This window comes from Dromaius novaehollandiae, chromosome 1 (assembly GCF_036370855.1).
Source record: "Dromaius novaehollandiae isolate bDroNov1 chromosome 1, bDroNov1.hap1, whole genome shotgun sequence".
Lineage (NCBI taxonomy): Eukaryota > Metazoa > Chordata > Aves > Casuariiformes > Dromaiidae > Dromaius > Dromaius novaehollandiae.
In genome coordinates, this window is record NC_088098.1 from 149,468,573 (window position 1) to 149,490,393 (window position 21,821).

General features: G+C 39.8%; 1 protein-coding gene across 1 annotated transcript; it reads right to left on the reverse strand.

The window, feature by feature from the left end:
- Window positions 1–1,837: 1,837 nt before the first annotated feature.
- On the reverse strand, window positions 1,838–20,878 carry CREG2 (cellular repressor of E1A stimulated genes 2). The gene is made up of 4 exons (XM_026103150.2): window positions 20,265–20,878; window positions 18,066–18,235; window positions 6,418–6,531; window positions 1,838–5,459 (listed from the first exon to the last, which is right to left on the reverse strand). Exons 1-4 carry the CDS (start codon window positions 20,721–20,723, stop codon window positions 5,312–5,314), a joined length of 891 nt encoding a protein of 296 aa, XP_025958935.2. The 5' UTR covers window positions 20,724–20,878; the 3' UTR covers window positions 1,838–5,311.
- Between the last annotated feature and the right edge of the window lie 943 nt (window positions 20,879–21,821).

Below are 21,821 nucleotides of genomic sequence, written 5' to 3' on the forward strand. Positions count from 1 at the left end.
ACTTAAGAAAAATATATTGAAATAGAAATAAAAGTACTGAATAAAGATGATAGTTTTATGGATCAGTTTTACATTAAAAAAATGTATACCTCTTCTTGCATAAACATATTTAAAGGCTATCTATTTTTGCATAAAAGGCATCTGTTTATTTTTCTGGCTTGCAAAATTGATCTCTCATTTTCACCAGGCCTTTTCGAATGGTGTCAAACACTATCATTTCTCTTTAAAGAGTCATCAGTATGTGATCTTACATTGTTACATATGTTGTCAAACAAGGCTTCCCCTTTTCTTCCTAATCGTGACTGTATGTTGTGGCTGCTGATGCCAACACGGATTCTAGTAGAGTTTGAACACTTCTTACAGAAGGTGTGACTGGCCTCCATCTTACAGAAGCCTTGAGCTTGGTTAACTCTTTAGCAGCAGAATTACTATATTCCGTATCAGCATCAAGGCCAATGCATTCAAAGTTCTGACCTGGAATTGGTGTTGAAATAAATAAAAAAAAAAATTTCAAACCCGAATTTATTCTTTACAGTAACTCTTTAGCATTCTCCTAAAATACTTGGCAATGTAGTTTTAGGACTCTATCCAAAGGCACTGAGCATTGTGAGAACAAGATCAAAGTAGCAAAATCAAGAAGACAGCCAAGACTGAGATTTGTGAAACAGGGAAAGCAGTGTGTAAGGAGCTGTGGAGCAGGAATGAGAAGCTGAGGAAAAAACACAGCAAAACCAGAGTTAAGAAAAAAAGTATAGAAAAGAAGATAAGGCAACAGATGAGCCAGAGAATGTTAGATGGGAGATGATGAATGGAGTTAGCGATACGGGCAGGTGAAAGGTAAACATTGTTTACAGACAGCAAGTGACAGAGAATTCAGAATAAACAAGAATTCAGTGTTTGGTAAAAAGCCAATCAAGAAAAGTGATGGTATTTTTAGGGAGCCCAAAAATGTAGTTCAAATGAAAATTTTTTGGAAAGAAAGTGAAAAACACTTAGTGAAAGCAGAATAGACACCAGTGTTGAAACTGAAATCACTCCAGAAATGTGATAAACTAGAAAGAGTACAGAGTGTTCATTATAGTCAGTAAAAATGAAAAGAACAGCTGCAGGAAATGTTCTTTTAAGAATATGGAGACACTGGCAACAGGAAAATGGTGTTGACTATGCTTATACAGGTTAAGAAACACTATTGCCGCAGTCTTCACAGAGAATGAAGTGAATGACAAGACAAAGATTGTACAGCATAAATAGGAAACAGAGGCTGTTTCCCATAACGTGTTTGAATAAGAAGTGGGAATTTTAGAGGGAAAGCGTGAATTTTGTTGAAAGGAGATGCCAGGAAATAAAAAATGAGAAGGTAAATTAATGACCTTAGTGTGGGACAAAGTGGCAGAGGAAAGAAGACAGTAAAGAACAAGGTGTAATAGGAACGTACAAGAGCAAGGTTAGCAAGGGAAGAAACAGCACTGAGGAAACTTCCCAAACACCATTAATGCACACCTGATAGGTGAGTGCTCAATCTCCATGTGCAGAAAGGAATAGCAAACTTTACTAAGAGTGGCAATTAACTGCTACCTTGAAAGCAGAGCTGATAGAAATGAGAAGACGAAAGAAAGATAAAAAGTGCTTGGCTAGACTTTTCTGCCCTAGAGAAAAGCTAGGCTATACTAAGACAGATCTGAGTCTCAATTCCCAAAAGTCCCTTGAAAGAAATCAGCTTGGTTCAGGAAAACTGGAAAAAAGCAGATGCTCAAATCAGATATATATTATAATGGCTGTCAAAAAAAGGCCAGTTACTCTGGCTAGCACTGTGCTGAAGACTTAAGAATGTTCTAACTGCAGTTTTACCTCTGAAGTTTATTTTATTTGCATTTTGTGCTTGACAGACATTTTGTTAACAACATTCAATATCTTTAGAAGTCAAAATACATTGCAAATTGCAGTACACATCCAGAAATAAAACATAGTGAATTTCATCCACTTAAGTGATGAAAATTTCATTAGAAATGGAGCATTCTTTGGTAAAATAAGAACAGCAGTTAAAACTAGCTGTACTTAAATACTGTGCATGCATTACATTTGCACAAAGTAGCTAAAAGTTAGAACTCAAGTATAGGAACTTTGTCTTCCTTTTTTCAGCAAATACACAGACATGACTAAATGCATCTCTTAAGTATTGCAAAACTACAGTTCAAGTTTTAACTATTATATGTTGCACAACAAGGTTTTTGGGGGAAGCTACAGAAATAAATAGCTAAAATACAGAATACATGAAAATAAAAATCAGCTAGTTGCAATGCTTTATAAATTCATAAAGGCTTACAAAGCCTTTCATAAAATGTCTATTTGATCTAGCAATTAAAGCACAACAAATAAATAGGATTTTTGCTATTAACTTGAACTAAAGCAAGATCAGACCCATTATGGTCTCAAGAAAATATGATCTTATTATGGATCTTAATAATAACCTTTGGATTAAAAGCTTTAACAAACATCACTTACCATGTGATGACCAGTATCACTTGAGACATTTGTCAGCTTAAAGAAAAATTGTAAGTAATATATAATTAACAATGTAAAGTCCAATAAAACAAACTAGTGACTATTTCCTCTCCTTTTTTGCTGCAGAAAATTCCATTCAAACCCTGCAGGGCATATTTTTGATGAATTTTTACAGACTTTCAAGGGCTTTCATGAAAACTATTCTTTGGGAGAAAGAAGCATGAAATGAGAACAGGTGATTTAACATGACATTTCTTTACAAAGCCCTCTCTGTCACTTTACATGTGCCTGCTGTTTCGTGTTTTGAGGTTCTGTCAAGTCTCAAGGCTTGTCCATATAGCAGAGCTTGCCTATTGATGTGTCACTGTAATTTAGTAACTACTCCAATTAATCTAACCACGCAGGCAGAGAGCAGATAGCAAAAAGTGTATTGTAAATTCAAGACTTTTCTTGGTGCACATTGACTTCTTAAATAGTTAAAGCTCTACTAAATATTGTTGATACTATCCCTTACTACTTTAAGACAAGAGTATTAATAAGTAACAGATACTACGTGGTAGGGCCCTATCACTGTTACTAGGCTATCCAAGTATCTAAGTGAAAATGAGAGTATAGTAATAAGAACATTTCTAAAATTTTTATTTTCTTCCTCAGCTTGTTTAAACATTAAGTGTGTTTGTGTGTGTGTGAGAAGGGGAATATGAGCATTTCATATTTCTCTGGGAATAATAGAGAACTAGGATAACATGTAATTAAAGTTGCACATAAATTTGTACTTCAGACCTGTGGAGACTGTCTTATTGGGTCTAGTACTCTACCTATTGAACTTTCTTTAAAAAGTCCCATTAATCTTAATGGGGATAGAATCAAATCCACAGTGGACAAAGTTCTCCATGGTAAAATAATACGAATGCAGGAGGATTTCACTTAATGGTATTCTATAAAGCTATATAGGATCAGCTGTTTTGCTTCAGTACCACAAGATTTGGGGGCAGACTTGTATGGGAAGATGCTGCTGATCTGACAAGAAAAAAAGGAAACATATTCAGGCAGGACACTTCCTCTTTTTGCATAATTACCTCTACAAAAGATCAGCACTGTTAACAGGCTCACTGGAAGTGAAACAAGAAAAAAATATGCTTAGCAAGTGTCCAAACAAAGATCCCCCACCCCCCAATTTTTCTGCAGTTCTTATAGAATATCAGTAATGGTAGCAATGCCTGCAGCCTTGAAATCACCCAAGGTCTAAGTGACCCCTAGTAGTTAAAACAGCATGTTGTCTAACTTGGCTCAGAGAATGATGCCCTCTCTTAATGCATGAACCAAAATAAGCTCAGCTATGCTTAATTGGCTTCCAGCTGGTCACAGTGCCCCGAGCTTAACTTGTCCAAAGCGTAACTTGTAAAAGCTCAGGTTGTTAACAGAGAGACCCGTGCTCTTCCTCAGGCCTACCTTGGCATGGGTTACTATTAAGAGCTCTGGTTCCTTCCCAGCGATGCTGAAAGACTTGCGCATTCCCTCGCAGGCACACAAAACCCATCTAAATTTGTCTTGTTTTTAGTGTTACAGGGAGAACAACTGTATAGTTTACAGACCGTATAATGAATTAGCCAGTTAAGTCATGGGACCTTTTTTAACTGTGATACCCTTACAAGCTACAGAATAAGTTTACCATCTAGAGAAAGGGCTGAAGACCTTTGAACTATTTTAATATTACAGTGAAAAATGCCAACACATAACATGTTTGCAATGAAGTTTGCACTGTCTGCACTAAAAAAGGGAGTTTTTCACAGACTGAAATATCTAACTATCATTAGGCTTCTTTAAAAAATAAATTCAGGAAGGAACCCTTTTAAACTTGGTGAGAAAACAGTTAAGAGACTGGCTCCACCCTTAAATGAGTTAGTGATGCTTTACAAAAGTCAGTTGCACAAACGAGTTAAAAATAATACAGTAGCTGGAGGTGGGATGTAAAAAATTTGGGACTATAGGCTATTAAAAATACTTTTCCTGTCTCATAATCTACAACAGGCTAGCTGAGAACATTTACTTAATTTTTTTACAAGAATGTTTATACCTGTACTGGGATAATCCTTGTGGGGCTGATTTGTTGTTTGGCCCTTAACATGTTTAACCAGCTCTGCGTCAGTAGGAGACAGGCTGTACTGAAGCTGTGTTGTTTAAGCTGCTTGCATTTTTTCTACTAAGTGCATGATGGGAGGCTGTGTTCTACCACCAGCCTCTCTACTCAATTTTCAAACTAAATATCCAATTAGATAATTGGGGAAAAATACGTGTAGAAAATCTAAGTTAGCAAATGAGGACACCTTTATTAAAATATTTTTAACTTGGATAGCTAAAGTTGCAGCTATTAGATTTAGCTTAGAATGCCTACAAAACATGAGACCAAGCAGCAATAATACTTCCACAATACACAGGGTGTTTTGAATAGGCAATTCGCTTTTCTGTAAATCAGAACATTATATTTAGCACATACTATAATTTCCATGTGGGTGTGCAGCAATAAAAGTAAAAAAAAAAACAGATACAAAATGTTTTTAAGTGATGTTCAAGATGATATAGTGCCTGTTTGAAATGACATAATTGTACTTTGCAGGTTAGGGTTACTATTCACCTCTCCTTTATAATTTCAAAGTCTGCGTTGGTTTATTTTCACTCTGTTCCATTTAAGACAGGGCAATTTTGAACACTTGAAAAAAAGAATCACTGTAAAGAAAACATCCAGCATGAAATTTTAAAAGTGTTTGGAAAGGAAACTCAGAAGACGTGTATTTCAAAGCCCCTTCCATCATGCTTTACTTGGAATTGCTTTTAAATACTCTTCTGCTGTAATGGTAGAAACTTCCCCATACCAGCTTTGAAGCCAAATGTGCTCAATGTTCATTTTCATGAAGAACCACTCATAGTTACGAGGCCACTTTCTTATCACTGGGTGCCTGGAAAGACAAAAAAAAAAAAAAAAAAAAAAAAAAAAGGAAAGATGTGCCAAAGCATATGCATAGTCCACTTTTTTTCTACAGTCTAGTGCACTCAGCCAGACTGAAACCTGAGATGTGAGGATCACCACCATTCATCTTTTTTTTTCCTTGCTTGTAATAAGGTTTATAATGCTCCATACTTCACTCTGGCAAGAAATACAACTAAGGCAGCCAAGGAACACCACCCTACCCCCTTGCAGAGCTTCATCTCCAAAGGCTGATGTTGTTTGGTCTACAAGTAAGTAAAAAGCAGTAAGAGCAAGATTCTAAGCATCCTCATTTATTCTCCAGTGTCGCTCATTTGAAAGTGTGAAGAACTGCAGCTCTTGGAAGCATGGGCCAAATTGTTCCTTTTCAGCCTGCAAAGAATTTCCAGAAGATGGGAAGCAGATGGCCCATAATTTTGTTGTACTTGACATAGGCCATTAGGCTCAGTGAGCATCGCAAAAGACTATTGTGGGACTCCACTCCAGAAAGAGGTGTGAGCCTGATGCCTAAAAGCAACAAAGTTCTTTGTTGTATCTTAATAGTCTGTGTCTTAAAAGCACTATCTTATCCTAAGGTAGGGGAGAATTATTAAAGGTAGTGCCACACTGAACAAATAAACCTTGTAGTTAGGAATCTCTCCTCAAAGCTGTGTGAAATAGTTTCCTAATCCCCAGATTATAAACCACATGCACTACTGGAGTCTAATATTTACTAATTGTATTTCCATATTGCATTACCCCAAAAGTTAAAAGAAGGCTCTAAAGCTCTGCATATCATTGTAAGAAACAGAGGAGTCAAACTACTTTTGTGATCTCCAAATAAAGACCAGGTTCATTACTTCTCAGGTTTTCAGTCCCAAATGGCCATGTCTGTACATTTGTCTCAAAACAACAGGTTGTATTATACTATATGCATATTACATACAGACCTAGAAAACATTGCTTGCTTGGCAAATTCCATTTCCTCCGGAGGCACCGTGACCATCTGTCCTGTGAGAGTCAGTCTGGTGCACCTTGGATCCTCAGGATCAATTACATTTTTTCTGCGCACAGAGAAAAATGCTTATGTATAATAGCTTGCTTTTTTTGTTATGAGTTTTTGAGAAATATGAATGTGAACTGATTCTCACATATATCTAGCTGCAATATTTTGTCAGACCTCTCAGGTCTTTTCTACACTCAGCAATAACATTCAGTGGGACTACTGAAAGACTCACCTAAAGTAGACCTCTATTGTAGAGATTTGTTTAATCTTCATTTTTGTTCTTTAAAACTAGACTAGAGTATGTAGTCAGGATTCTGAAGAGTATTAGTGAAATGGTTAGTTTGGACCTAAGCCTAAAAAATAAGTGTGCATATGTATATATGTGGGTATAAAATACAAGGTCTTTTCCTAGTGCTTCCTGCAGACTCAATCCCTGTTTACTTGTACCCTGCTGATTGCTTTATATCAGATTCTATCTGCAAACAAGAGACACACAGAATCTGTTAAAAAAGACCCTTGAGATATCTCCATCCTTCAAACCGAGAATTGAAAGGTATTAGTTGCTTTTTGGATCTTTCTACACAATAATAGTATTTAAAAAACTCCCATGAATAGCTATGAGGCGGCTGCTGACTCTGACATACACTATACATAACTTGACCAATAGCAAAAAAGTTGCAGGAAATCACCATAAAGGCCTGATCCTGTGACGTGCTGAGCCACCCCCAAGTATCTCACGGTGTTCATAAGAACATAAGCTCAAAGCATCACATTAGGAAATGAAGATTGCATTTCTTGTTCTCTGTGCTTTAATCTGAAGCACCAAAGCACAGTAAATTAAATCTAATCTGTGTGCAATTTTACTTTAAGAACTTGGCTTTAACTCTTTAGCCTTCACTGTATATGCAATCTGCAATGCCTTTTTTCCCTATAATTCTCAGTACATGTCTATTGCGTGCAGGAAACATATGGGCATTCTCCTGCAGCTAATTTAACACCTGCAGATTCCCCACAGATGGTTATGAAAGACTGTGTAACTTACTGGATAAAGTGTATGCTTTTATACATAGGACCATGAGCAGAAATATGCCAGAAAATATAACAGGCTGATATTCAGCTATGCCCAGTAAGCACTTGGCACAGTTTGTAGCCTGTGCTCCAGAGAGCCATTTGCAGTCACATCATCTCTGGGATGTTTTTTCAGCATCCTGATCAGTTTGGAGCAGCACTTCTCTGAAGTTGTTCAGTTTGATAATCTCTGGACAAATGTCACTCATACTCTTTTCCTCTACCTCACCTTCTGCATGGAAAGAAGGACAGCAGCCAGGGATCCAGCTCAAGCTTTCTATTCACATTAATAAATAATGCTGAAGATTTTTTTTCCAGTACATTTTTTGGAAATATGAACTAATAAATGAATGGTGGTCTAAGTCCCTGAAAATCTGCATTCCATGCCCCAACTCTGGATTTAATTCTATCAGTGTATATTCAGAGTATGAACTTGTCTACGTGGTCACCTTTGCACACTGCAGAGCCTCTACACTAACTCATACCACGTGCTGAAGATGCAGTTTCACAACTGGCTTAAGGTGGTCTAAGACTGTACTGTCTCTAAACAGTGCAGCTCCAGGCTGACTTTTTTTGCCCCAACGTTAGCCATAGTTCATGTTGTTTCTTCTGCATTGGCTTTGGATGTTGTGTGGCCATTCAGTGTATGTGATCCACTGGGAAACTAACCCACCAAATGTAAATACAAGTATCAGTCATTATAACTGAAACAAAGGAAGAAATGGGTATGTGCAGCTAGGTATAGCCTGCAGTTTAAGACCAGATTAAGCTAACTATAGCTGAGCTGATTTAACAGTTAGTTGCCACCAAACGGTGCAGATCTGCTTTTCCCTCCCACCTCATTTTCCCCTCCCAACTGCATTCCCTCTCTCTCCCTCATGGTAGGTGTGGCACTTCTCAGGCTGCAAGGTAAGACTCTTTGGAGTACCTCCGTGGCAGAAAACTAACCTAGCTTTTTTTAAAAAGGAAAGTTTCCTGTGAGTTTAATTCCTAGAGTTCATGCAAAGAAAGGAGCAGCAGCACACAGCCTGAATAAAGATGCAGAGAAGGGGCAGAATTACCCCTTTTGTTAATTGTTTACAATGATTTACTTCACTTTGGAAGTGGGATAAGCTGTCTCACAGAAAAGCACTTTAAGTGGGAATCAGCTCACCTACAGCATAAATGAATATAGTGTATGTAGCTGAAGAAAGAAATATGAAGGAGGAATGAATCCCACTTATAGAGTGGGAGATCAGGGCCTGAATGTCCAGCATCTAGGGCAGCGTAAATCCACACTCCTGTACACAATTGGCCCTGTATAGAAAAGTCATAAAGTCCATTTGAAGGGATTTTCTGATCTACTGTTAACATTTTGTGCTTAATCTTTGTATTGTAGCAACACATTTTACATATATGTGTATGTTTAACTTGATAATTCTTAAAAATAAATGGAAGGGACTTCTCACAAGCAAAATTTCACTTTAGAAATTTAATTTAAACTAATAACCATATACCTGCATGCATGAAACCCTTTCCAGTGGAGCAGAATAGTACTGTAAAACAACAGAACAGCTGGGAAAAACAGGAATAGTTGCAAGCGCTTTTGTTTGGTATAGTTCCTATGTTAGATGTTGTTAATTATTTTCAGATAGGAATTATAAAGGGATTGTCAGTGAAGGATGTCTACAGCTCATAGAATGGATCAAGATGATAAGTTTGGGTGTGATGATGAGCAGCGAGAGATTTTGGTCTGATACCTTCTCAAATTGCAAAATTTATAATTATTTAATCTTTTTCTGTAAGTACTCATTTATTCTAAAAGTGTATTTGCCAGTTTTGAGTAGGCAACAGACATGATGTTGCTGTCGTTAAGCAATGAATCCTACCTTCATTACTGAAATCACTGAGAGGTTTTTGCCTTTTGCCTAAGATTGGAGTGTCAGGTATGACTTTGACTCTTCACTGATTTACAGGAAAAACTGCTCTATGCATAAAGGCTTACAACAGAACCCATATACTGTACACTTGTATCTGGAATGTTTTCATCTCTGTTTTTTCCTGACTTCTTTTATTTTCAGCTTTCCCTATGTTCGTTCCTCTGGACTCTGGGTGTTGCACTGACACACAAAAGTAAAATACTATCATTCCTAGTAAAAGTTATTTAAACTGAATGTTGCACATTGGAATAATATTCTGGAGGGTCAGAAATTTACCTTTCAGGGAAACGAGGCAAACAAATTATTTGTTATGATTATGTTTGACAAAGTTTTTGGAAGAGCTGAACAGTGACAATGATACACTTGAATTTAGTATGCTGTGTTATTACTTTCTTTATTTTTAGCACTGCCTCTTATCATAGGTTTTCTATTTCAGAATAGTAACCTTTTATTCTAGGCTTACATTGACATTAGTATTTTATTCATCAAAGGAGTTGTTCATGTTCTGAAGTAAATCTGTTTCTGCATCACTTTTGGCATGCTATTTCCCTAATAATGTGTAATTATTTTTATACTTTCTAAACCATTAAAAATCACTAAACTTACAGCTACCACTGCTAACTCTATTGTGAATTTTCAGTGGTGCTACTGGTGTAACTTGTGTAAGTGCAGGCTTTGTTTCCTAGGAAGAAAGGGATATAACCAGGAATATATCTCCTATTTTTACTAAAGACGAAAAATAGATACTAGGGATAAATCTGTAGAGGTCTAGTCATGCATTCACCAGTGATTTCTTGCCTTCTGTATAAATAAATACATATTCAGCTCTCAGTCCTTGGGTCCCTTTTATCTTGGTTGGCACATGAACAGGTAGGTACGTAGAAGTGGCTTTATGTAACATTTGTGCATTACTGACTGGGGGATTGAGGGAAGCAGAGTTCATGGGAAGAGAATGCATGCTGATTATACAGCCTCTATATCAGGGAAACCCGAGACGGCTTCTTAGGCCCTGTCTTTACCAGTGCTGAGAATCAGGTCCTTGGTATTACTGGAGAGGATTTCGTGAAGGCTATGATAAAATATAAACTGAGGGAAACAGAAAGCAGGAAACCGTGGAAGAAGACAAATCAATAGAAAACACATTTACTTATTTATGCTTATGTAAAATATGTTCACCTTGTGGAAGAAATTGAAGGAAGCCAGATTAAAATGGAAGACGATTCAGTTTATGCATTTTATAAGAACATAGTGCATTAAGAGAGATTATCTTAATTATTCATCTGATTTGAGGACAGGGAAGAATTGATTGTCTCTGTTCCTTTGCTTACAGTGAGCAAACTATGTATGCAGCATTTGACTCTGTCCAGGCAGTTGTCTATTTTGAGTATGTAAGATCAGAGAGTGAGCTGTGTGCAGTCTCATTCAATTGGCCTATAGAAAGCAATCTCTTAAAAAGGTGTCAGCTTTTCTGAGCGTATGGAGAAGTCCGTGTCCAAGTTAAATATGCTTCCCAACAATGATGCAATGCAATGAAGCACACTGCTAATGAACATCTCCCACTTATTTCACTACGTTCCACTTCTGCCTTTTCTGGGTCATGGTTCAAAAGTGGTTCAGAGTAAAGAGTGCCACCTACTCATTAAAATATTTACTACGCTAGCAATCTCTTGCATTTTAATTAGAGGATTCTCAAAAGAAAACTAGCTAAGTCCAGATCTCATGAAACTATGGCTTCAGCTGATATGGCTGTACTGGCACACAAGGTGATGATGTTGGGGTTTAGGATTCTCTTTCACAGTTGAGATCCCTGCTTTGACTGATGCTCTTTCTCCTGCTTTCTGACCAAGAGTATTCTTAGGTATTATTTCCATTCTCAGCCTCAGCAGTCCACTAGTGAGGTGGCACTGCAATGAAGGCAAAATAGGAGTGTAGGAGGCATTTGGGAAGGAGAGTCAAGTGTTTCCAAGAAGGAATCAGTAGGAGGAAGGTGGGAGGGATCAGTAATGTTCCAGGGATTGTGGGAGGATGCAGGAGCCTGTGGGTAGGAATCTCTTCTTCACCAACCTACTTTTGCCACTGTGGAGTTGCCATCCATCTCCACTCCCCTGGGGAGATGGGAGCTTCCTTCCTCCCCTTCAGAATTCCTAAATCCTCCCCATCTCCCCTGAACACAGTTCTCCCTGCCCTGTGGGAAAGCACTCATTTTACCCCTCTACTTCTTGAACAGAAGGGAAGGGAAAAGAAGTTGGGGAAGAGCTTTCCCCTATTGCGGAAAGGGAGATAGGACTAAGCCAAAGAGTCAAGATGAAAACCCTAGAGAGCAGTTTCCTACTCCTGCTACTGCAGAGCATGTGCCTCCTGTGTGGCATAAGTAAGGGCAATGATGGATTTTGCTCCACACACCCTGATCTCTCCTTCAGTGGTAGCAGCAGCCACACAAAGCCATGCAATTAGGAGGTGGGGACTGGCTGTTCAGGATGCACTTGCTACTGGAACAGCTGATCCCTTTGACCTTCTACAGACATGAGGTAAGCAGTCTGATGTCCCATGCAGAGTTCCTGTTTGCCCAGCCCAGGACTGGGCATGAGGTGAAGACTCAGGGTTGTTTGTTAGCTTGAAAATATATGATACATCATCATGTTTTTTCCCTAAAATCTACAGAAAGAAATAGAGGAAATGTAATGTCCTGGAAAAATCATTGTAATGTGTATGTAATTTTGATTGTATATTTTGAAAAGCAGAAGTCATCCTCCTTATATATTCCATTTGCTCATCATTAACTAATGAAGGCTCTGAAGCAGAAACAATGTATTAGTGTTACTAATCTGCATGGCATGAATGTCAAACAAAATCCCTGTTGAAAGCCATTTCATAATCAGAAAAGCTGTTGCTGGCCTTGAGATGGATACGGCTGAGCAGTTTTGCCCTGCCTTGCCCTGATTTTTGACAAGAATAACTTTCTTTATCAGTCAGGTTTGAGATCCAGCAAAGATAGTTAAAAGTCATCTTTGCTTTCAGAAGCACAGTCTTCCATTCTGAATCTAAAGTGATGCTTAGTAGTAATGAATACTGTTAAAATGGCTTTTTTGCATATAAGTGATTCTGTATTCAGAGCATACCTATTTTAATGTTTTAAATCATGTCACTGTTCCTAGAAGATAATCCTTCCTAGAATGTTTTTTTTAATATATAATTTAAGTGAAGTCAGCTTGTTTGTCTGTCTTTGCTGACAATAACAACCCATTTCTTTGGCTGAACTATATGTCTAAGCTGGGAAAGTTTTATATAGTTTAACAATAGACAATTCACAGGAAATAAAAAAGAATCATAGCATCAATTATTTCAGTAAAAGCAGACAGAGAAGCACATACTAGTGTACCAGACAGGGATTTTGTAAAGTTGGTTATTTAAGAATACAGAAAAAAACAAAACAAAACAGTAATTTAGAGCTATATTGTGTGCATTGGGCCATGATGATAGTAGGTTTCATATTTAACTTTCTAATTTGGTATTTTCCTGAATTTTTAAATACAGATTTTTCAAGAACAGCTACCGACATAATTATTTGCATATGACTAAAGAGGGCCAGTATAAATGCCAGAGCTAGAGATGTGTCTGTGCCACAGAACTAAGGGGTTGGCCTCAACTTCTCAAAAATTGAGAGATGTTTTGATGTCAGGATTTCAGCCCAGGCTCTTCTCTAGCAGATGCATTTCTCTTCTGCACGTGTAATTTTTCTTTGTTTGAAGGTGTAATGCAAAATGTATTTGTCATATTCATCCTTGTATTAACAGTGACGATATAATCACAGGGGTAGATAAATTTCGGATGGTCAGCTGGCATCTCAAAGCTTGTGTCTGTGACCCATGGCAGTTTTATCTGTCAGTTTTACCTGCCGCCTGAAGCAGTGGATGGAACATGTACGTAAAATGGCTCTGAAGGAAGCAGCTTTCCCATCCCAGATGCAAGTCACAAAAAGTAGGGGAATGTGGATCACTCAAAATACCAGTCTGCAGTGCAGACTGGAAACACCATCCTCCAAATTAATAGTAAAGGAAAACAAACCTATGAATTGACCCCAAAGCGCGTTGCTTTTCTTTCTTTTTCCCTTGTGTGAAAATCAGTTTGCAGCATCCAATTTAACTGTTACTTCTCTAAGAAAGCTGCATTTGGTCTCTATGAAGGTGCTGAACCTGATGTGAAGGAGACAACACACGTTTAAAATTAATTGCCTGTTTTCCAGACTGCAGCTGTAATGAGGCAGGCCCAGGAGCTTACTCGGAAAGAGAGATCATCTGAGCAGCTTGTGTGTTGGGACATTCATTTAGAACAATAGCTGCTCTATTCTTTAATGTAGGGCTCAGTCTTGTTCCCTCTGAAATCTGTAAGAATAGGACTCAATCTTTTCAGTTTTTCTGTGGAGCAGAATTGCCAGCTTTGTCTATATATAGCCTTGAACCATTCAATTTTTCTCCCCTCTATTATCCATTTATTAGCCTTCCGATAAAATTCAGTGTTAATAGTACTAATGCTTTCTTTAGACTGATCATCAGAGAATGTTCTCAAAGAAGTGCAGCTTGTTTCCCTTTGGGAAATGGAAATCTCTAGGTCAGAGATGAAGAATCCAGACAATAGCTGCAACATTAAAATGTCTTGCAATTAGTGCCTATTGAGATGCATCATAGCTCTCTTTCTTTCATTATTAAATGTTATTTCTGTTATTAGTTTAGGCTTTTCAAATTTTCTTTCCAGATGATTAAATATTAACACTGGAAAACCAAAAAGACTGCTCCATTCCTCACTTCTCCAGAAGTGAAAACATTTATTGTCAAGGTTTGAAACTGGAGTATGTTCTGAAATAAAACAAAGGAAATCCACTGCTAACTAAATTTAATAATAAACTGATGTGCAAGCACACAAGTCACTTGATACTCATTAGATACAAGACTATTGAAATGTCAGCTATGTTTTCTTTCTAAAGGCTAGAGATTTCTTTTATACAGGTCAGAAGCATTTTCAGCAGAGTGCCAAATACTCCCACGAGCATTGACTACCTGCATCAAATAGCTTTCAGATTTGTTTTAATTCTTAAACCTCAGTGTAGGTATATAATGAAATTCTATATGAAAACAAGCTATAGAGCCAAATTCACTGCTGGCATACAAGGGCATGAACTTACCTAGAGCATTATTCATTTAGCTGATTTTGAAGTCAAAACAATTAATGATGGCTTTGACCAGGGAACTTCTAGTAGTGAAACTACCTATAAATGATATTTTCCTTTGAAAAGGAAACCCCACAGGTATTGCCTTAATACCAAGCAGAATCTGAGGTCTTTCACACTGAAAGATTTTGCCCCATATAGTGCGAGTAAAGAGAAAGGAATTTGCTACATGAAAATTAAACCACCACATAAATGTTGCACTAAGGATGTTAGGTGCTGTTTGCATGGCACAATCTTAATACCTCATCAGACAGACAGCATCCAAAAGAGAGGCTTGGTTTGCCCATGGCAGACCTTGTAACCTGACTCTGTTACCAACAGCACAATCGATGTGCAGACAGTGCTGGGAGACAGATAACCCCACAGCACTGACAGCAGGACCCCTAAATGCTGGTTATTTTCATCACTATTGCACTGGCCTTAGAAGCCCTGTCTGTGGGGTAAGAGTAGGATCCTGTATAGATTTGCAACGTTTCTCTTCTAGTTTAAAAGGTAAATTCACTTCTGACCCAGCTCCCAGGGGGAAGATTAAACTCTCCCAGTCCTCATCTCTTTCCTGGTTCCTGACTGCAAGACAGCCCCGAAACCTCTTCACGTTTTCCTACCTATCAAAAACTCAAACTGCAGCTCAACAACTGCCCCTATTTTCCATTCTTTGTATCACTTGTTCTTTGTGCTAATACCATCATCTGTTGCAGATGGGAGCTCTAGAAGTAAAGAAAAACAAAATGAATGTAACAACAAAATAAATAATGCAAGGAGGACTGATTAGACTGTTAATCTTTGTATTCAATTCAGTAGTAACCTCAATTTTTAGGCTATGGTTACACGCTGAAATGGGAATGTCGCGTTCTCCTCCACGTTCTCCCTTCCCTTCTCCTTTGTACTACTTTGGCTCCTGGTGAGCTGATTCAATGTACTATCCCAGCAGAAATCTAATCCAGCAAAAAAAAAGGAAAGAGGTTTCTGCTGGGTTACTGAGCCAAGCAGGTCCACCTCCAGAAGCAGGAGCGGGCAGAGAAAGAAATGAAGGAGGACCAGCAGAAAACTTTATTCACTTTGTTGGGTTAGTTTTCTTCTGATTTATGCTTCATTCAGGGTCACGCAAATCCTGGAAGCTGATGTGAGAGAGAGGGACCCTGCGACCGACCAGTTACAGGGAGGGAGAATGGGGATATGGCAACTGGAAATTAGTTTGGCCTAAACTGTCATGGAAATACAGGCTAAGCTTACTAGTAGTGTCCAGAGAGCATTTCTTGCCATATAATTCAGTCTCAGGCTGCTGAGAGAACTAGAGAATCGTGTGGTAAAATTTAGGTTGCCCTGGCTGCAGTAGAAACAAGTAATTTCTGGGACATTAAACAGAAGGGTAGTGGTTAATTTTGGAAATTAATGGTTGCTTAACAGGAAGCCAGTGAATATTCTTGAAGGGTTGTGATGTATGTGACTTTCATATTTCTATAAATCATGAATAGATTTTCTGTTACTGGTGAATTAGCACTTCCCAAACAGGTGAATCAGGCAGTGATGTTGCTGTTGCTAAATCATAAAAGACAAAGACTGTCAAAAGTGGATGTCTAAAGTAGGGGATGAAAGGCCATATTTAGGTGTCTAAATGAGTGTGTAATTTTCAGAAGTGCTCATCACCAGCAGTTATCATCAATGGAAACTGCTCTCCATCTAGAGCCACTGAAAATAGGGCAGCTACGTAAGTGCTAGGACATAGGACTTAACATACATTTTTAAACACTTGGTCTCTAGATATTCAGCTTGTTATTTGATTGAATGAAAAAGCAGGAATCAGTTCTGTTAGTCTTTTAAGAAAGAGCTGATACATTTATTCGCAGTTTGAAATGATCAATTCAAAATTAATTAAACAATTTTAAGGAACAGAACTATTTTGGTTTTAACTTTACAATTATGTTGACTTTCTCAAGCATTCAAAGCTGAAGCACCTTAATAAACATTGTGATGAAAAATATATATTGGGTGTCTGACATTGCAAGAGGTAGCCTGGTGGCCTTCCATTCCTTGGGAATGGGATGTCAGCTTGAAATCACTGCTTAGGATAAAGAAGCAGTTAATTTTATTATGATATAACTCTTAAGAAAACAGGCTGTATATTCTGGAGACAATACAGACAAGTGAAACAATAATGTGCTTTATATTTGCCATTCACTGTTTTTTTCCCGACTGTTCTTTTCAGCTAGAAGGCTTGAAATGCAGGATGATGCCCAGGATGATCCCTAGTTGGGTAAATCTGGGATCTAGTTCTTAAGATAAACCTCTCCTCCCCCCCAAATAGCACCTTAACTTGGAGTAAAAACTTTTATTTTAAACTCATTTCTTTCTGAGGCAGCCTGTAATTTCCAATTTTTCTATTTCCTTGGAATATCAGTGTGGAAGATCTTCCTTGGAAGATCTGTCCCGTCTGACACAATTTCAGCATCACCACGTACCTCGTCATGTAAAGAGGCCTCTGGTAATAACACTTCACACAAGGCTGACCCAGCCAAGCTTGTCACATGGTTTGACTGTAAACAAACATATGGCATAGATATGTCTTTTTCAAGGGGATTGAGTATGAGGGAGAATTGTATCATTTTTGAGTTTCTATGCATACATACATTTTATATATGTAAAGCATCAGTGATCTAGAATTACGTACACTACTAGGAAGAAAGAACTGAACTCAATACTATTTATGGAGAGACAAACCCAGGGCCAGCTTTATTTTAGATCAGTAAATCCCAAGCCTGGCTTCCTTTATTTGGCGGATCATGTGACAACAGTTTATGATGTACAACACACTAAAAATGTGTGATGGTATCACACTTAATTGTATGCTCTGAAAGAGATGGAAATTCAACTGTATGGCATGGTCCTGTGTATAACTTGTGAACTAAGAGTTTGGGATCCCATCATAGTTCATAGAGAACTAGTTGATGCAAACAATAAGGCCTCAAGAGCTGTTCAGTAGACCAAGGGTGTCTACTTTATGGTGACTTGAATAGCTCTCCAGACTCTATTGACCTTAGTGACTAGATCTCTGTGGATTATAATGGGATTTCTAACAACTAGATTTTATGTAGACACCTCCAGGAAGAGACTCAAATTTAGGTTTGTTAACAGGCAATCTGAAAACCACCCCAACTTTTGATGCTACAGTACACTTAAATGACACTCCTCCTTTTTTTTAAGATATACTGTGGCAATTTACTGCAAAATAAACCTAAAGAAGAAGTTGTAGTTGATGGTGAGAGCCAAGAATAGAAGTGGGACATTGAAGGTTGGGACACAGCATAAAGCTATCATAGATTTATCTTGAGGATTGTATTTGTTCTCACCGAAGGCAGTACTACACAGACAAAATTCTGTTACCTGCAGAAATTGCCATCCGCTTCTGGCAGGGTCAGAGAAGCTACAGGATTCTTCAGTAGATCTGCCACAGTGTTATCTTTTGGCGTCACATAAAAGAAAGGGATTCCAGTGCTGTTATTGATGGGACCATCGCTGACAAGTATACAGTTCCCATAAGGCATACCTTGGATCTGGAAAATTCAAATAAGCATTGCCTTACAACTTTGCATGTAAACAGTTTACAATGTTGGGGAATTCCTCAAGGTCTTTAGCAGAAAGGGCAACAAAACCCATTTGTTCTATCTCACACTTTCTGTTGTCACCACTAGACAGACCATCTTCTAAATCAGATCTTGCTATCACGCTTCTGTGGAAACAGATCTCTCCTCCATTTCTCTTCCCAGTCCTGTCTGTGATGCTACAGAGAAGATTTGCTCTTCCACTGAACTTAAAGGAACTAGCAAATTAAAAATGTTTAAGTGCATTAAAATCAATGTTATCAGCATCAAGAAATGTTTACCCCCAGACAGTGCTGATACCCTTTCTCAAAACGAAAAGGATATAGATTCTAACTTAGACTTGATTCATTCTGTTTTTTAGTCTAATTTTGGCTCCCCTTTTAACCTTGATTTGGAATGTGGTTGCATCAATTTGCCAAAACAGAGGGAAAGACATTTAAGCTAGAACTGTGCTTAAAGTCAAACTGAACATCAGACTAGCCAGCAGCAAAGCTTCCTTCCATGTAGGAGGAGGGAGCTGAGGAAGACAAGTTTTCCAAGTTTACTCCCAGTCACTGACTTGCATACACACGATGGATGTTACACATGCAAAAATGTCTTTGGCCAGTAATGACACACGTTAACATTCTCTGCAACAATTTCTGTTGTTACCATGCTTTTCATGCCATTAGAAATCACAGTGACAGATATGTAATGAATCATTATTTTTTCATGTCTTCAGATATTTCTTTCCTCATGGTCAATTAGATGATTGATAAATAGTAAAATTATCAGTCAATATATTAATTTAATGTTACTGATAAATGCTTCATAACAAAATCAAGTATGAGCAGTTAATAAGAAAACACTGGTTAATGTTATTACCTGGACTTCATGCTTTCCAATGTTTATATGTCATTAAAATTTTAATGTTTATAGTGCTTAAGGGTGGTCCTTGCTGTGCATGCTAGTAGGAATGTTTTAAAGAAACTGCATGACTTAGAAACTAATATGCTATTTGTGTACTATTAAGATTTACAAAGTAAAAAGGTAGTAGCTGTCAGTAATTTTGCACTACATGTTTCAATTGCTTAAATATTCTCAATCTTTCATGCATGGTTAACTTCACAGCAGATGCTCGGGAAAAACTGTGATCGCTGGCAGTATAACTCATCGGAGTAGCAACATTCCACTCATCAATTCCAAATTTTACTCTGAATCAGATTTTTCTGTACTACTTATGTGTTTTAGTTAGAGATAGATAACTGCAGACTGTATTAAGGCTGTAATTCTACCATGGGCTTCTGGTGAAAGCGTAAACTGGAATAGTTAAGATCATATGATTTAACAGTATCTCTGAAAACATGAGGAAGAATTGCAGGCTTCTTGTGAATAAATGAGAATACTTCATCAATGATGTCTTTCTTATCCCTGTTGCTTTGCATTTCAGAATAAAATTGCCACTAACTCAGCCTGCTGAAGTTTAACTTGCTTCTAACTTTTTGCGTTTTTTTAAATTTCAAGTGTTTTCAAGACAGTGAGAAAGTTAAACCCGTCTTTTCTGGTCAGAGTGGCGCTGCATGCTGCGTTCAACGGCAACCCTGCCCTTTAACTCCCCCCCGCGGAGGCGGGACGCCTCCCACTAAGGGCAGCGCTGATCTGGTTTCACGGGTTAGTGCTCTCCGCGTCCGCGCGCGCGGCTGCTTTCAGCATGCTTCTTTCACTGCGGTCCACGCGTGGTTTCTCTCCCTAGACGGCAGAGAAGGACGACTGTGAAGGTCGCTACGCGCTTGGCGCCGGGGCTTGGACAGCGGTCGCTGGCCGCCCCCAAGCGCGGCCGTTAGCCGCCCCTCGCTCGCGCGGCCATTAGCCACTGCCCGCGCGCGGCCGTTAGCCGCCCCCCCGGGCTGTCACCTGCCGCGGGCGCCCGAGCACCCGCCGCTGCGCAAGGCGCCGGGGTGCCGCCGGCGAGGCCGCAGCGCCGCGTGGGGTGGCACGGTACCTTGCCTTGCGCCGCCTGCGTAGCCACGAAGCCCCAGGTGTTGTGGTGGGCGAGGAAGCGGGCTGTGGCGGCGGCCCGCTCCCGCTCGGGCTGCGGCGGGGCGGCGGGGCCGGGCCCCGGGCCGCTCTCCCGCCGGTAGGAGAACATCCTCGAGGGGGAGGCGCCCCGCGCCGCCCGCCGCCCCGGCGGCCCCGGGCCCAGCTCCCCGTCCTCCTGGTACGCCGAGGCCGGGTAGCTCTGCTTCCAGAGGCTGCTCGCCTCCTCCAGCAGCGCGGGCAGCGCCTCCTCGGTGGAGGAGCTGTGGAGCTCGTCCCCCGCCGCCCCGTCGCCGTCGGGCAGCGGCCAGGACACCGAGGTGAGCACCACGTAGCCCCGCGCCGGCGGCAGCCCCGCGCCGCCCCACAGCACCGCCGCCAGCCAGCACGCCGCCGCCGCCCGGCCCTGCCGCCCCGCCGACATCTTCTGCCGCAGCGCCGCCGCCGCCGCCGCCACCGCCACCGCCGCCGCCGCCGCGCCCGGTCCGCAGCACCCTCCCGCGGCCGCGCCGGCAGCGGCACCGTCCGCTCCTCTGCACGTTTCTTTGAGAACCGGGAGAGGAAACGAGCCCGTCCCCATCTGCCGGACAGAAGCAGCGCGATCGCTCCTTCTGACAAGCGAAGATCCTTCGTTTGTCAGAAAACGGAGGATCCACCACAGAGTGCGCCCGCAGAAATGCTCCCATTGCAGGGAAAGTCTCCTCGGGACACCAGGGCCAGGCACCGGCAAGACCCAAAGTTTCAGGGAGGCAGACCTCATTAGTTCGCACACCTGTGGGATTCCTTTGGACACGGAGCCACTATTAAAGAGTATGGTCACTAGGTAAGGGCTTAACTAGGCAAAGATTTAAATGTATACTTGAATTGAAATAAAGGGCCCCATTCAATAAAACTATTTTTGTATTGTGGCTCTTTTTCTGCTCTTGGCAGTAGACCCCTTCAATGCAATCCTACAGTTCTTTAAAATATGTACTCTCAAACTTTCATTGTATTCATGTAAATTATTTAAGGAGTACTGGTTCAGTATTAGGCAGGGAGGGATAAATCTCACAGGAGAATCCTCCTTTCATAACATTTGCAGATACATTTAGTAGACTGTACCCAGACTTTTTGTAGCATGAAGAACAGACTATAAGGTTGGTCTGCTGTTCTCATTTCTGCTTGTCTCATGAGAATATGCTGCATACCTAATCTAAAATAGAAACTTTTATAAATAAAAATTAACAGAAATATTGGGTATTTTTAGCTTCTGTTTTCCTAAACCCACTGTTTGTATTTTATCTTCACCGTAGTAACCTGAAGAAATGGTGTAAACAGGTATAACAGGCCGTAAGGCCCAAATTCATTTTTCAAACTGGGAAGATACTTCTCTCAGAGTCATTTCTCCACTAAAATCTTAAACTTATCAGCATAACTCAATACACTTCTACCTTTCCTTTAGCATATGGTCCTTTCAGTGCTTGGGATTCTTTCAGTGCTTGGGCTGAGAAAGAGGAATGTAGACAGAAGTGGAAAATAAATG

Bases quoted from the DNA above. Each gene is read 5' to 3' on its own strand.
- CREG2 (XM_026103150.2), bottom strand. From the start codon at position 20,723: ATGTCGGCGGGGCGGCAGGGCCGGGCGGCGGCGGCGTGCTGGCTGGCG. The intron at 18,236-20,264 runs GTACCGTGCCAC...TGAATTTTCCAG, and splicing joins CGCAGGCGGCGCAAGGCAAG to ATCCAAGGTATGCCTTATGG. The intron at 6,532-18,065 runs GTAACAGAATTT...CTCTGTGCGCAG, and splicing joins GCGGATGGCAATTTCTGCAG to AAAAAATGTAATTGATCCTG.